The sequence below is a fragment of the Squalius cephalus genome (assembly GCF_949319135.1).
Source record: "Squalius cephalus genome assembly, chromosome: 10".
Classification (NCBI taxonomy): Eukaryota; Metazoa; Chordata; class Actinopteri; order Cypriniformes; family Leuciscidae; genus Squalius; species Squalius cephalus.
Window position 1 is genome coordinate 39,026,230 of NC_137131.1, and position 15,867 is coordinate 39,042,096.

General features: G+C 44.2%; 1 protein-coding gene across 4 annotated transcripts in view; it reads right to left on the reverse strand.

The window, feature by feature from the left end:
- Positions 1–6,995: 6,995 nt before the first annotated feature.
- LOC307166029 (ras and Rab interactor 2-like) overlaps positions 6,996–15,867 on the reverse strand; it is a 41,306-nt gene continuing 32,434 nt past the window's right edge. For all 4 annotated transcript variants that reach the window (XM_079884143.1, XM_079884141.1, XM_079884144.1 and 1 more), the window contains 2 exons: positions 8,727–8,890; positions 6,996–8,598 (listed from right to left, as the gene is read on the reverse strand). In XM_079884143.1, the coding sequence (XP_079740269.1) occupies positions 8,284–8,598; positions 8,727–8,890 (479 nt within the window). In that variant the 3' untranslated portion in view covers positions 6,996–8,283. The remainder of the gene's footprint in view (positions 8,599–8,726; positions 8,891–15,867) is intronic.

Genomic DNA, 15,867 nt, shown 5'->3' on the forward strand with positions numbered 1-15,867 from the left:
GATATTCCAGCCGGTTGCCCCATCGTTGCTCTTCTTTGGCGACTTCGGGAGGAGGAGGTTCTTCAGCTTCACTGGGTTCTGTGTGAGGAGGAGACAAAGGTTCAGAATAAGGTTTCAGGAGGGAAACGTGAAAGGATGGTGATATACGATACTGTGCAGGAAGGTTGAGCCGGTAGGTGATGTTGTTGAGCTGCCTCTGGATGGTAAAAGGACCTATGTAGCGGGGACTCAGCTTACGGCAAGGCAGGGCGAAACGGATATCTCGGGTGGATAACCATACTTTTTGTCCAGGTTGATACTGTGGTGTCTCAGATCTTTGGCCGTCGGCTTGAGCTGTGTGTCTCCGCACTGCCTGCTGTAGATGTACATGAGCTGAGTCCCACACCCTCTCGCTCTGCTTGAACCAGTGGTTAACAGCTGGAACCTCAGATGGCTTACCAGACCAGGGAAACAGGGGAGGTTGATATCCGAGGATACACTGAAATGGAGTAAGCCCGGTGGTAGACTGGCAAAGAGAATTCTGGGCATACTCCACCCAGGGAAGGAACCGGCTCGAGCTGTTCTGGTTCTGGTGGCAGTATGACCTCAAGTACCTCCCAATCTCTTGGATCTTACGCTCAGTCTGGCCGTTGGTCTGAGGATGATAACCGGGAGATAAACTGATGGAGACTCCGAGGAGCTAGAAGAAGGCTTTCCAGACATGGGAGATAAACTGAGGACCTCGGTCGGATGCAGTATCTTCAGGAAGGCTGAAATGACGGAAGACATTGTGGAAAAGTGCTTCGGCTGCTTCGAAGGCTGTAGGCAGACTCTTTAGAGGGATCAATTTGCAGGCTTTGGAAAATCGGTCGACAATGACGAAGATGTAGGTATTGGATTCAGAGGGTGGAAGGTCGGTCATGAAGTCGATTCCCAGATGGGACCATGGGCGATGAGGAATTGGTAGTGGGACCAGTTTGCCTGCTGGAAATTGACAGGGAGTGTTGGTGATGGCACAGACTGAGCAGCCCTTGAGATATTGGGAGATGTCTTGGGTCATAGAGGGCCACCAGTAGCGTTGACTGAGGAGCGAGAGGGTTCGCTGGCTACCTGGGTGTCCAGAGCCCGGAGAGGTGTGAGCTGAGTCCAGAAGGGGTAGACGACAGGATGTTGGTACATAGATACACCCTTCTGGACCTCCCGGTGGAGCAGGTTCAGTTTGCATGGCTTGGCGAATGTCTTCGTCTATAGACCAGAGGATAGGACTGACGATTATGGCTGGAGGGAGGATAGGTTCAGGAGTAGTGGATTCCAGATTAGGTTGATGAAGACGAGAGAGAGCATCGGCTTTGGAATTCTTGTGTCCAGGTCGGTAGGTGACTAGGAAGTCGAATCTTGAGAAGAAGAGGGACCATCTGGCTTGATGAGGATTGAGACGACGAGCTTCTCTGAGATATTCAAGGTTTCTCTGGTCGGTGATTACTTCGAATTTGTGTTTAGCTCCCTCCAGCCAATGTCTCCATTCCTCTAGTGCAAGTTTGATGGCGAGGAGTTCCCTGTTGCCGATGTCATAATTCTGCTCTGCCGGGGACAGCTTTTTGGAGTAGAAGGCACATGGATGGAGTAGTGGGGAGTTCCCCTGCCGCTGCAAAAGTACCGCTCCCACTCCTGTAGATGAAGCATCCACTTCTACGGTGAACGATAACTCAGGGTCAGGATGGATAAGGATGGGAGCGGTGGCGAAAGCTTCTTTGAGGGTGACAAATGCAGTGGTGGCTTCTGGGTTCCAGGACAGAGACTTGGGCCGGGTTTTGAGGAGTGAAGTCAGGGGAGAGCTGAGAAGACTGTAGTTGGAAAATGAATCTATGGTAAAAGTTTGCAAATCCGAGGAATCTCTGAAGTTCTTTGATGGTGATGGGTTGAGGCCAGGTCTGGATGGCTTCCACCTTCCTCTGGTCCATCTGGATTCCTCGTTGGTTTATGATGTACCCGAGAAAGTGGACAGTGGAGGTGTGGAACTCACATTTCTCTAATTTCAGGTAGAGATGTTGTTCTCTCACATGTTGACGGTGCTCATTAAGGTTCTTGGAGAATATCAGGATATCGTCGATATAGACAATGACAAATCGATGAAGGAAATCTCGGAATATCTCGTTCATGTAACCTTGGAAGACTGAAGGAGCATTGGACAGACCATAGGGCATGATCCGGTATTCGTAGTGCCCAGAGGGTGTCACGAAGGCCGTCTTCCATTCGTCACCCTTGTGGACACGAATTAAATTGTAGGCACTTCGCAGATCCAACTTGGAGAATACGCAGGCACCACATAGCTGTTCTAGGGCAGAGGGGACCAGAGGAAGGGGATAACTGTATTTGATGGTCTGCGAGTTGAGAGTCCAGTAATCAATGCATGGCCGCAAGCCTACATCCTTCACCACAAAAAAGAAACTGGAAGGGCAGGATGAATGAAGGTTGAAGGATGAATGAAATTCTGTCGAAGTGCTTCCTTGATGTACTCCTCCATGGCCTTCTGTTCCGGGATGGAGTCGCCCCAGGTAGCAGGTCGATGGCACAGTCCCATGGCCGATGTGGTGGTAATTGCGTTGCCAACTGCTTGTTGAACACATCCTGGAACGCCCGGTACTCAGGAGGAATCTCCATCTTCTTATCGGAATCAGGACTCTCAATGGTGGTAGAATTCAAGGCGACGGACAAAGTTTCTGAACAGGACTGAGAAGGAGGACGAGGAACTTTGATCACGGGCGTTAAGCATGTTAGGTGACAAGATTTGCCCCACTGGAGAATCTCACCATTCTTCCAGTTGACCTAAGGTTCATGTTGGAGCATCCACGGGCATCCCAGGATGATGTCCGCGGTGGATCCTTCTAACACCAAGAACGAGATCTCCTTGGAATGCAGGCAGCCGATGCAGAGCGTCATGGTGGGAGAGAAGTGACAGATGCCACAGCAAGTGTATGGAACTGCAAGGCCTAGGAACCCACCGATCATTTACCTTGTCGAAGGTGAAAAAGATGATCATGGACGGATAGAGTGGATGTGGTTTGACTGAAGACTTCTTTGAAATGCTTAAGAAATGCAGACAGTGACTTAGTAACGGGAAAGTGCTTGAGCCCACTGAAGAGCACGACCAGAGAGGAGTGAGATCACAAACGCTATGCGCGCTCGATCGGTAGTGTAAAGATGAGGTTGCATCTCGAAGTGTAGGTTGCACTGAAGAATAAACCCGCTGTAATCCTCCACCTCGCCGCTGTTTGTCGCTGGTCGGGCCATGGGACTGGCAGAGGCAGCAGGTGAAGAAGTGGTGGGTGGTGGAGAAAGTAACTGACGAACTGCGTTCACCAATTCGGCAAAGGAATCCGTGGCAACAGTGCTCGTGCTCTGCATGTTGTTGGTCTTGTCTTCTGTCACATCCATAATAAGGCAGACAAGGTAGAGTGTACAAACAAACAAACAAACTTTATTAAAGTGCAAAGTGAGCGATGCAGGCTGAGATGAACGATGATAGCAATGCTGATATGGTGAACACTTAGCTGAACTTGAATAATGTCTTTGCAGGTGATGATGATGACTTTGACGATGAAACACAGGACGATCGACGATGGACAGAGACGATGGGAAACAACAGGACATCAGGTAAGTAGATCCACAGGTAGATAATGCTGGTAAGATGTCTGAACTGTGTAGAGACAAGACCAGACACTGAGGTGAAGGAAACAGTGACTGATAAAGGGAGTGCAATCATGACGTGCAAGTGCAGGTGATCAGAACTCAGGTGACTGTGATCTGGTAGGCGGAGTGCAGAGATCAGGTGCAGCGGGCGGAAGTGAAAAGAGTCCATTAAAAACATCAGCCTCTGAAACTCCATCACAACCAGTAAGGTGATCTCACTTTTCCCTCCCTTCACCATGGTAACCTGCAGGGATGTGTCTGGGCTAGGAGGGGCTGTGAGAAGGTAACAGATATTTTTAATAGTCAGTATATTTGTTTGTCTTTGAGACTTAATAACCAAAAGTTGACTCTGCGAGTGCCTAATTATAAGTAGCCTAACTCATCTGGTTTAAGTAACCCGCAGCACATAAATGGAGAGTCTGATTCATACTGCAGAAGAGTATTCCAAAGGATGCACACATCAAATTCAGATGATATGAGACCAGCAAACGAATTATATAGAGAAGCATAGGGGCCGACTGGACATCTGGAGCACCGGGACTTTTCCCGGTGGGCCGCTGGCCAATGTGGGCCGGTCCACCCGGTACACAAATATATATATTTTTTAAAATGACAGAAATCATAATATTACATTCTCTACGCAAATGGATGAGTGAGTCGATCGCGCGGGCACGGCCGACAAGGAGTGTGTTTTGTGTTTTATGTGCATGTGAGTATATTGCCCTCCCTCCCTGTTAATTAGTTTGGTCTACTCCATTGCATATCTTGAAATACCCCCCCTTTCACGTCTCATTTACAGAGAGAGAGATTGATCCGTTACAGCGAATTTCTCTGAGCAGATAGTTACAAATAATTGTCCATGGATGAAAAGGTGGAAGAAAAGAAAAGGTGGAGCTGAAAAGTTACGCGTAAAAAAAAAAATGCATTAGATGTAGTAGATGCTGTGAAATGCTTCAAATGAACAGATTATGCATTTGGTGCGAAGGGAAGTTGCAGTTCAGCAGGCTCAGATGGTTGTAGTATTACAGCAAAGGTCAAGGATAGCGAGGCTGGACCCAGCAGCACAGTCAGTGTCAGTGATGATTTTGATGATACTCTAATGCAGGGTTTCTCAAACTCGGTCCTGGAGGGCCACTGTCCTGCACAGTTTAGCTCCAACCCTGATCAAACACACTGTGAGTTTCTAGTGATCCTGAAGACATTGATTAGCTTGCTCAGGTGTTTGATCACGGTTGGAGGCTTGGAGCTAAACTGTGCAGGACAGTGGCCCTCCAGGACCGAGTTTGAGAAACTCTGCTCTAATGTTTAAAATTTGATAATTTGCGTGTTATAGTGTTTGAGAGAAATTTAAATTTGCTACTAACCTTTGTAGATTTTTCTATGATCGTTGCATATAGGACCAACACATCTTACACAATAAGTTTGCACCTTTTTGTCCATGTGGCTTTCTGGGCAGGTTTTATTAGTATTAATATTATTTGTATTTGGCTACTTGCTTTACACTTTACTTTACACTAACAAATATTTATTACAGATAATGCTGAATAATCCCCAATCTGTTTTGTCTCCTTCACAGGAATCCTTTCATCTCTAATACACACAAACTCTGTTTCTCATACACATACACAAGCTCTTTCAAACACACACAAGCCATCTCCTCCTCATCCTCATAAAGCTCTGCTGACCTGCTCCCAGAAGATGACATGAAGCCTGTGGACATCAATCAAGTTTAATGTCACATGATAGCCTAATAGTATGCCATGAGGATTCGTGTTAATGCAAAATAGTTTCACTCTTGATTCAGGAGTTGTCCAGTTGAGTGGTGCAGTCTACTCCGCTGAGTACTGTATCTTACACTGCACCAAGATGATACCCCCTAACTAGCTGATTTGCTGTCTTGATAGTTTTATATTTGTATGTCTTAATGTTTTTCTGTTTGTTTCCCTTTGTTTAACAAATATGACCTACTATGTGTTGTGTTACTTAAAATAAATGTTTAAATAGCATTTATTTTTGTATTGTGTTATATTTTTATGCTATAAGTTGTTAAATATTATTCTGCACATTAATGAGCCAATGTGTTATGATGTGGGATGTGGTGGGCTGCTGTGGTCCAGAAAGTCCAGGGCCACTTTTTGGTCTCAGTCCGCCCCGCCCCTGAGCATAGTCCCTGGTTGAAGAAAGAGAGCAGCTTCTGTTATTTCTTTGCTTACAGAAATAAATGTCCCTTCAGGAAGAAAAGGTAAATCTATAAATGATGAGAATTGCGATGCAGGTGATGCACCAGAGACGCAGGACGCATTCTGCTGTTGGACTGTCACCTTGTTGCAGCCCCTCCGGACATCGAAATCAACAAACGCACGAAAAATCGCTTTCGGACATGGTCGGGTGTCTCTCACCTCTTGTCCAGGCAGATGATCCACTCGGAGGAGGCCACGGAGTGCGCAGAGGCGTGCACCACTACCATCTTCGGCTCGACCGGTGTGAATCGCAGATCTCGTCGACTCGCGCTCCCCGGGGGTGACACACACACACACACACACACACACACACACACACACACACACTGTTGCAGTTGTTTACTATTTGTACCTGATCTTACCTTTAAACCTGGTGTAACCCAATGTAGTAGATTCATTCATACTAAATAAGAATTTTAGCTTACACTTTATTTTAAGGTGACGTAGTTACATTGTAATCACTCAAATAAATACTGAGTAATATAGTTCACTACATGTACTTAGGTTTGGTTTAGGGTTAGTTACTTGTAATTATGCATAATTTACTGTTATTACTACAGTAAATACATGTAGTAACATGTACCTACCTCACCTTAAAATAAAGTGTCACCGAATTTTATTATATCAATTATATAATTATAATACTAATAACCTTTTCTGGGCGTAACCTAATGTATTTTCATATTAAATAATACTGAAGAATCTTTCTGCAATATTAATATAATTAATTACTAAATAAAGTAAAATAAATTAATTTAATTTATTATTTAAAATAATATTAAATCATATTTTGACATACCCGGGGAGCTGGCTACACTGTAAAAAGGTAACAGTTAAAATTGTTAGATTTTTTTAACCTAATCTTATCTTTAATAAAATAGCCTTTTATATTGTAGGCCTAAGCTAATGCAATCTGGTTTATTAATACATATTAAATATTTAATAATTTTTTGCAACATTAATATAATTAATAATAAATAGAATTATTTTAAATAATACAATTAAATTTCATTTAAAAATATATATTATCTAATAATAATAATAACCACATGAAGTACATTTTAGGTAGCTAATTTTAAACAGTATGAGATAATAAAAAAAAGAGACGCTTTATTCCTGCTGTTCAAATACCACCAAAAAGAGTAAAATATTCACAAGTTCAGTGTTTAAATTATATCATTGGCAGCTCAGGGATCTGGAAAAAACACATTCTCAGCACCAAGTGCATCATACATGTTGTGGCACAATAATATATTACATGTTTACAGTATAGCACAATTAGACACTGGCTGAAGTATAAGGAGCAGTGTTCCTATTTCATAAGAACAAAGTGAGAAAAAAAGCTTCTTCAGTCAATTGGTCAGATTGCAATGTCACTGATGCATCTCTATTGTGCTAAAGAAAAAGCAACCATGATCATGCATTATCTTAGTTGAAGCTCACATTCTGAAAGCTTCTTCCCTTAAAAATTGTTCACTGTGTTGATTGAGTCTCGTGACAGCAGAGGTGACAATTCCTCTGACGAAGCAAAAGCTCTGGACACTCATGCGACCTGAATGCAAAAATAGCTTAAAGATTATGTACAGACCTCTATGAGCGAATCCCTGACACCTTTTTATACATATAACAACGACACATTATGGATTTCATTTCAGTCTTAGCATTTTTGGGGACAGACGCTACATTCATCCTGAATCAAAAGAAATCTCAGGTTGGATACCACATTACTGACAATGCCCATTATATCTTATGCCCAGAAGATCTATTAAACATTTCTATTTAAAACATAACTAAGTTATATTGAACATAAGTATCAATATTTTACATATTTTAATATGCATATTTTTGCCACTTTCCATGAATGTGGCACACTATGGTGTCCCACTCTTTTTTTTTTTTTTTTGCATATTGCATGCAAGCCAGTTACAGCATACTTTTCCCACATTACAAAAAGTGCAACATTCTCTAAAATTGTAATATCCAATAAATAACATAATTCGGACCCTTTAGTGGGAAAGACAAGTGAAATCTCATTTCATATTCTCAATTTTTACACAAATTATTTTGACTGCAATCATGAAGCTAATCTTTTCAACCCTGTTACCAAGGTTATTGTAAGATTAAAAACAACCAAACTAATATTGTCTTTATATTTTGGTGAAATATAAGTTATATCCATAAATATAAACCAAAATTTGGTCCCAATCTAGCTAGCTCTTACTTGCAATCCTGTTACCCAAATTTGTTAAACAAACCAAATGTACCCTCATGGAAAGCGTCAATTACATCATTCTTTAATGACACAGTCTTTCATCTTGCAATCTTTATACACAGTTTAGAGTCATACCCTGAATAAACATTTTCCTGCTAGTGTTCAGGCATCGTCCTGCTCTGAAGACACGGGCGTGGGACAGTTTATGTTGGCTATCCTCCTGTAGACAAAGTTAAAGTGTTGAGGGTTCGGTCGACTGTGTAACTCTGCTTTTATCCACTGTGGTTGTGTGTCTGCGGCCAACTGCTGGCTGCTGTTGTCTGTGAGAAGAAAGAGGCCGTAGTTTTCCGGATCAGACACACCGAATTTAAGTGCACAAAGGCGGCACACCTCTTCTGTTGTGGCGTAGGGCCGGACCTGAAGGGTTTTAGCCGTGCAGCCGTTACCTGCCTTCTGCAGAGCCACACGCAGGTAATTCTTCACAAACAAAACAAAGATATTATAGTGAGTTTATAACCACTGAAAATAGTTAAATGCTTTCCATTAAATGCAGTCAGGAACTACGCAAACGCTGAGAACAAACTGTTCTGAGGTCAGGGTTTTACCTGGAAGTCGTCCACTGAGGGCAGGTTTCTCTGCAGTGTGCGACGCTGGTGCCACTGGTGGAGTGTGTCGCGTGTTGCAGAACTGAGGATCCGTGCAGCCTGTTCCTCCTGGAAGTTCTTAATCAGTGACATCGCTCCGTAAGCACTGGTGAGGTAATAACCTCCTGTACAGGATCAAGACAAAAGGAGAATCTTACTGTTTTAATACAGTGAACCTTCCAAAACCTAAATAAAAACTCTGTCCAATACTATAAAGTACTGCTAAAAATCTACTTGAAAATGTATTATTTTACTGTTCAGAAGTTGGGGGTTGGTAATATTTATAATGTTTTTGCAATAAGCTCACGAGGCTACATTTATTTGATTAAAAATACAGTAATTATTGTGAATTACTGTATATTAAGAACGTTATTGTATTTAAAATGGTATTTTACTGTATTATTCTTCTTATTACTCCAGTCTTCAGTGTCACATGATCCTTCAGAAATCATTCTAATATGCTGATTTGGTTCTCAAGAAACATTTCTGATTATCAATTTTGAAAACAGTTGTGTCACTTAGTATTATTGTAGAAACCGTGAAACATTTTTAGGATTCTTTGATGAATAGAAAGTGCAAAATATAAAATAATTTTTGTCACGTTATAAATGCCTTTACTGTCAGTTTTGATCAAATGAATGCATCCTTGCTCAATAGAAGCATTAATGGGATAGTTCACCCAAAAATGAAAAAAAGGACCCCATTATTAACTCACCCTCAAGTCACCCTAGGTTTATATGACTTTCTTCTTTCAGACGAATACAATCGGAGTTATATATATATATATATATATATATATATATATATATATATATATATATATATATATATATATATATATACGGATCCGTGCAGCCTGATATAAATATATATAAAAAATCCTGGCTCTTCCAAGCTTTATAATGGTAGTGAACGGAGGATGAGATTTTGAAGCCTAAAAAGTGCATCAATCCATCATAAACGAACTCCAGGGGGGTTAATAAAGGCCTTCTGAAGCAAAGCGATGTGTTTGTGTAAGAAAATTATACATATTTAATAGGGGTGTAACGATACACTGTCACGGTTGTTTAATCCGGTGTCTCACTCATGTCTTGTGTCTGTGTATATGTGTGGGTGTCTCGTTTGCGCTGATTGTTTCATGTGGGCGTTACCACTGATTGATCCTCATCAGCGGCAGCTGCATACCATCTAGCCAGCCTATTTAATGCCCTGTCTTTCGTCTTGTGTTTGTCAGATCGTTGTCTAGTTTCCCGTGTCCATGCTTGTTCCTGTGTTCCTCGTGTTTCCCGTTCGCACTGGATATTGGATTACTTCACTCGGTCTCACCACTTCACTTCACTCAGAGTCAGCACTCATCAGGATCGTCCATCTCAGTCCCTGCGTAACCACTCTCCTGCTGTCTGCAACGTGTGATCGACTGACTATATTACTGAGTTAACTTTGTTCTAATAAACCATCATTTTACTTGGAATTGCTTCCGTCTGTATTTTACGTAACAGAACAACCTGACACTCTATGGAAGCAGCGAGTACAGCATCGATGACTGAGTTCATCAATCACAGCATCTCCCGGATGGACCAGCAACAGGAGAGCATCAACAATATGGGACGCGCGGTTCAAGTGCTCCGAGCAGGTGTCCGAGCTCACCCAGCAGATCCAACTCCTGAGTATTCCCACTGCGCCGCCCACGCCATCCGTTCCCCCCACAGCACCGGAGCCGAATTATCGACCAGAGCCATGGTTACCCGTCCCTGAGAGTTTATGCTGGTAAACCAAATTTCTGCAGAGCCTTTCTTATCAGATGCTCAATGCATTTCTCATTGCAGCCCAGGACGTCCGAGACGGAGGAGTCTAAAGTGGCATTCGTGCTCACCTTGCTTACTGGACGAGCGGCATTGTGGGGAATGGCGGTGTGGGAGAATCAAGACCTATGCTGCGCCTCGTTCCACACACCTGCTGCCGAAATGAAGAGAGTCTTCGATCGTGCGGTAGCCGGCAAGGAGGCTGCCAGAAGACACGCTGATCTCAAGCAGGGTGATCATTCAGTGGCCGATTACTCTATCGATTTTCGCATGTTGGTGGCGGAGTGCAAGTGGAACGAGGAGGCGCAGTGGGATATGTTCCTGCATGGGCTGGCCGACCGTGTTCAGAAGGAGATATATATGCTGGACCTGCCTCAGAGTCTCAATGGACTTATTGACCTTGCTCCACGAGTGGATGCCCGCATCAGTCGTATGGAGCAGTACACTCACCCCATCCGCACTCCTGGAGGAGTTGGGAGTCGAGTCGCCAGCGAGGAGAACACGGTCTGTCACGTCATCGATCATGAGCCCATGCAGGTGGGGAGAGCTCGGCTTTCCCGGGAGGAGAGAGAGAGGCGGAGATCCTGAGGACTATGCCTGTACTGTGGTGGCACTGGACATTTTCTGCACTCATGCCCAGTAAAAGGAGCAAGCCCGATAGTAAAGAAGAGGCTACTATCGGGTGGGATCTCCGCCGAGAAGTCCTCACCATCAACTCTCCTTCCAGTAAGACTGAGATGGGCCAACCACACTCACACCTGCCAAGCCTTACTGGACTCCGGAACCGAGGGTAATTTCATGGACCTTCACTTTGCCTACAAATTACACCTCCCCATCACACCACTTACTCTTCAGATCTCTGTTAACGCGTTGAATGGTCAAGAACTCCCCAACATTTCACTTACCACTGGTCCTATAACCTTCATCACCTCCGGCAATCACACAGAGATCATCAATTTCCTCCTCATGGACTCCCCAGTAGCACCCGTGGTTTTGGGCCACCCATGGCTGGTACTGCACAATCCCAGAGTGGATTGGGGCTTGAACTCCGTCACCATGTGGAGCGAGCATTGTCATGAGTCCAGTCTTGTATCTACTTGTCCATCTGTGTCTGGTTCTGTGTTTCAGGAGAAGGCAGTGGATTTATCAAACGTGCCCACAGAGTACCTTGACCTGAAGGAAGTGTTCAGTAAGTCTCGTGCTGCTTCTCTTCCTCCGCATCGTCCCTATGACTGTGCCATAAATTTACTGCCAGGTAAGTCTCCGTCTAAAGGCAAGCTTTACTCTCTTTCTATTCCTGAGAGGGAGGCCATGGAGAAATATATTTCTGATTCTCTGGCAGTGGGGTTCATCCAACCTTCCTCTTCTCCAGCGGGGGCAGGGTTCTTTTTTGTGGGGAAGAAGGATGGGTCTCTGTGACCTTGTATTGATTACTGAGAGCTGAACAACATCACGGTAAAGAATACTTATCCTTTGCCGTTGATGTCTTCAGCTTTCGAGAGGTTGCAGGGCGCATCCATTTTCACAAAATTGGATTTACGTAACGCCTATCATTTGGTTCGCATCAGGAAGGGGGATGAATGGAAAACCGCATTTAACACCCCCAGGGGCCATTTTGAATACTTGGTTATGCCGTTCGGGCTGTCCAACTCCCCAGCGGTTTTCCAGGCACTCGTCAATGACGTGTTGAGAGACATGGTAGATCAGTTCTTATATGTCTACCTGGATGACATATTGATTTTTTTCTTCGTCTCTCCAGGAACACGTTCAACACGTCAGACGAGTGCTTCAGAGGTTGCTAGAGAATGGGCTTTTTGTCAAGGCGGAGAAATGCACTTTTCATGCACAGTCTGTTTCTTTTCTAGGTTACATCGTCTCTTCTGAGGGAGTGCGCATGGATCCTGACAAGGTTAAGGCTGTGATAGATTGGCCAAGTCAAGATTCCCGTAAGGCCCTACAGCCGTTTCTGGGGTTCGCCAATTTCTATCGGCGTTTCATTCGCAACTTCAGCCAACTATCCGCAACTCTGACCGCCTTGACCTCCCCCAGAGTGACGTTCAGGTGGTCTGATAAAGCCAAGGCTGTATTTACCAACCTTAAGAGCCGCTTCGTCTCGGCTCCCATCTTAGTCGCCCCTGATCCCTCACGTCAGTTCGTGGTGGAGGTCGATGCGTCAGAGGTGGGGGTAGGTGCAGTTTCCTCCCAACGCGCTTCCGCAGATGACAAGATGCATCCTTGCGCGTTTTTTTCCCATCGTTTATCACCTGCCGAACGTAACTATGACATTGGTAACAGAGAGTTGTTGGCCGTCAAGTTAGCGTTGTAGGAGTGACGTCATTGGTTAGAAGGGTCGGGGGTACCTTTTATCGTTTGGACCGATCATAAGAACCTTGAATATATTAGATCTACTAAAAGACTCAAGTCCAGGCAAGCTCGGTGGGCACTTTTTTTCGGACGTTTTGACTTTTCTCTTTCGTACCGCCCAGGGTCCAAGAACATCAAACCCGATTCCTTATCTCGTATTTTTGATCCATCCGAACGCCCGGTTACTTCCGAGTGCATTTTGCCCGAGAAGGTAGTTTTCTCCACACTCACATGGGTGGTCGAATCGAAGGTCAAGACGGCCTTAGAAGGGGTAACGCCTCCACCCGGTTGCCCACCGAGTCGATTGTTTGTTCCGGAGGGGTTATGGTCCGAGGTTATTCGATGGGGTCATTACTCCAGCGTGGCTTGTCATCCAGGAGTAAACCGCACCAGCTGTTTAGTAAAGCAACGATTCTGGTGGCCATTAATGGCTCACGTTATTCACAGTTTTGGCTTACTCAGTTTGTGCCACTGGTAAGACGTCTAACCGACCTCCTGATGGGTTACTCCAACCGCTGTCTGTCCCTTCGAGACCCTGATCCCACATAGCGCTAGATTTTGTCACTGCCCTCCTGCCCTCTAATGGCATAACGGTTGTTTTAACTGTAGTGGACCGATTCTCGAAGGCGGCACATTTCATTCCCTTGCACAAATTACCCTCAGCCAAGGAGACAGCGGTGACTGTAATTGATCACGTCTTTCGGTTACATGGCCTCCTGATGGACGTGGTTTCTTACAGGGGTTCCCAATTTGTGTCCAAATTCTGGAAAGAGTTTTGTAGGTTATTAGGAGCTACGGTCAGCTTGTCTTCGGGTTATCATCCCCTTAGTAATGGTCAGACTGAGCGAGCCAACCAAGATTTGGAGAGAATGTTGTGATGTTTGGTATCCAAGAATCCTTCGTCCTGGAGCCAACAACTGTCTATGGTTGAGTATGCACATAACTCGTTACCAGTGTCATCCACGGGCCTCTCTCCATTTAAGTGTAGTTTAGGGTACCAGCCACCAATTTTTCCGAGTCTGGAATAAGGCCGATCGCCACCGGTCAAGGCCTCCCGTATACGTCATGGGTCAAAAAGTGTGGCTTTCTACCAAGAACATTCCGCTCCGTTCCGTTTCCAACAAGTTAGCTCCAAAATTTATTGGCCCGTTCCTGTTACCAAGATTATTAGTCCGGTGACAGTCCTGTTCCCCCACCGCCGCGACTCGTAGATGGGGAGCCTACTTATTCTGTAAATCGTATTCTGGACTCGAGATGGAGGGGACGCGGATTCCAGTATTTGGTGGACTGGGAAGGTTACGGTCCGGAAGAGAGAAGTTGGGTACCTGCTAGGGACATCCTGGATCACTCCCTTATCGATGATTACAATCGACAGGTAGGTTCGTCTGGGGGAGGGTACTGTCACGGTTGTTTAATCCATTGTCTCACTCATGTCTTTTGTCTGTGTATATGTGTGGGTGTGTCTCGTTTGCGCTGATTGTTTCATGTGGGCGTTACCACTGATTGATCCTCATCAGCGGCAGCTGCATACCATCTAGCCAGCCTATTTAATGCCTTGTCTTTCGTCTTGTGTTTGTCAGATCGTTGTCTAGTTTCCCATGTCCATGCTTGTTCCTGTGTTCCTCGTGTTTCCCATTCGCACTGGATATTGGATTACTTCACTCGGTCTCACCACTTCACTTCACTCAGCACTCATCAGGATCGTCCATCTCAGTCCCTGCGTAACCGCTTTCCTGCTGTCTGCAACGTGTGATCGACTGACTACCACTTGCTTGTCCATGGTTCTTCCTGAGTGAACATTGACCTTCCTGAGTATATTACTGAGTGAACTTTGTTCTAATAAACCATCATTTTACTTGCAATTGCTTCCGTCTGTATTTTACGTAACATACACGTATTCGTATTGAACCGTTCGGTACGAGGCTTTCGGTTTGGTGTTTGGTACACATTTTTGTTGAACCATTTTTCCTGCCGACCAAAATTTTGTTATTTCAAATGTAGGCGGGTCGCGCGTGGTAAGCGCACTCATAAAGTAAGAGACGCTGGCGCGACCACAACATTGTCCAACATCAAATGGCAAACGTAATGCAAGCGGAACGAAACTGAGCTACTCGTTATTGTGTGGTTGACGGACCGTTTATCAGTTTGGACAAAAGCAGCACGAGATTTGGAGAGAATCTTGATCTTGATCAAGCGACACAGTTACTACACAGCGCTAAAAGATCCAGTAAAGAAATCATTTTAATTCGCCACTTAAGTAATAACATTGCTGCGAGATCTAGTGACAAACATTCACATTTCTCCGTTATTAACGGATCAAACAGCGCGTGGAAGCCAGGAAGAAACATTGTGCCATGAATGAACTATCCAGTGTCCACAGATCTGCAACATTCACCATGGATTTACTGTAGTAACACTAACTGTAACCATGGAAGTTTGGCAGGAATAGTAGGCTATAATGCTTTCAAGTAACATTACGTTGGTTTTATTTTGACATTATGAATAAAATTGCTGCCCTCAAATGTTAATCTGAACTAAAATAAACCTTTGTTTATAACTACTACAATATTAGGCTACATTTAATTTTTTTCCAAGGAACTGTTTTGTTTTATGTGCTCCTAAGAAGAGTCAATTATAGCTCCATCATTGCTCAAAAAAATAAAATAAATAATTCATACTTTATTATGTTAGTTTTAATAAAAAAAAAAAAATTCTCTGGCATTTCTTTCTTTTTGCTGTATCGAAAACGTACCGAACCGTACCAAACCGTGACACAAGTGTATCGTATTGAACCGAACCGTGAATTTTGTGAACTGTTACACCCCTAACATTTAAAACTTAAAAAAATAAAATAACTAGCTTCCGGCAGACGGCCTACGCAAGTCGACTTACGCCAAAAGATGTAGGAGTAGCGTAAGCTTTGATGCCTCTCGCGG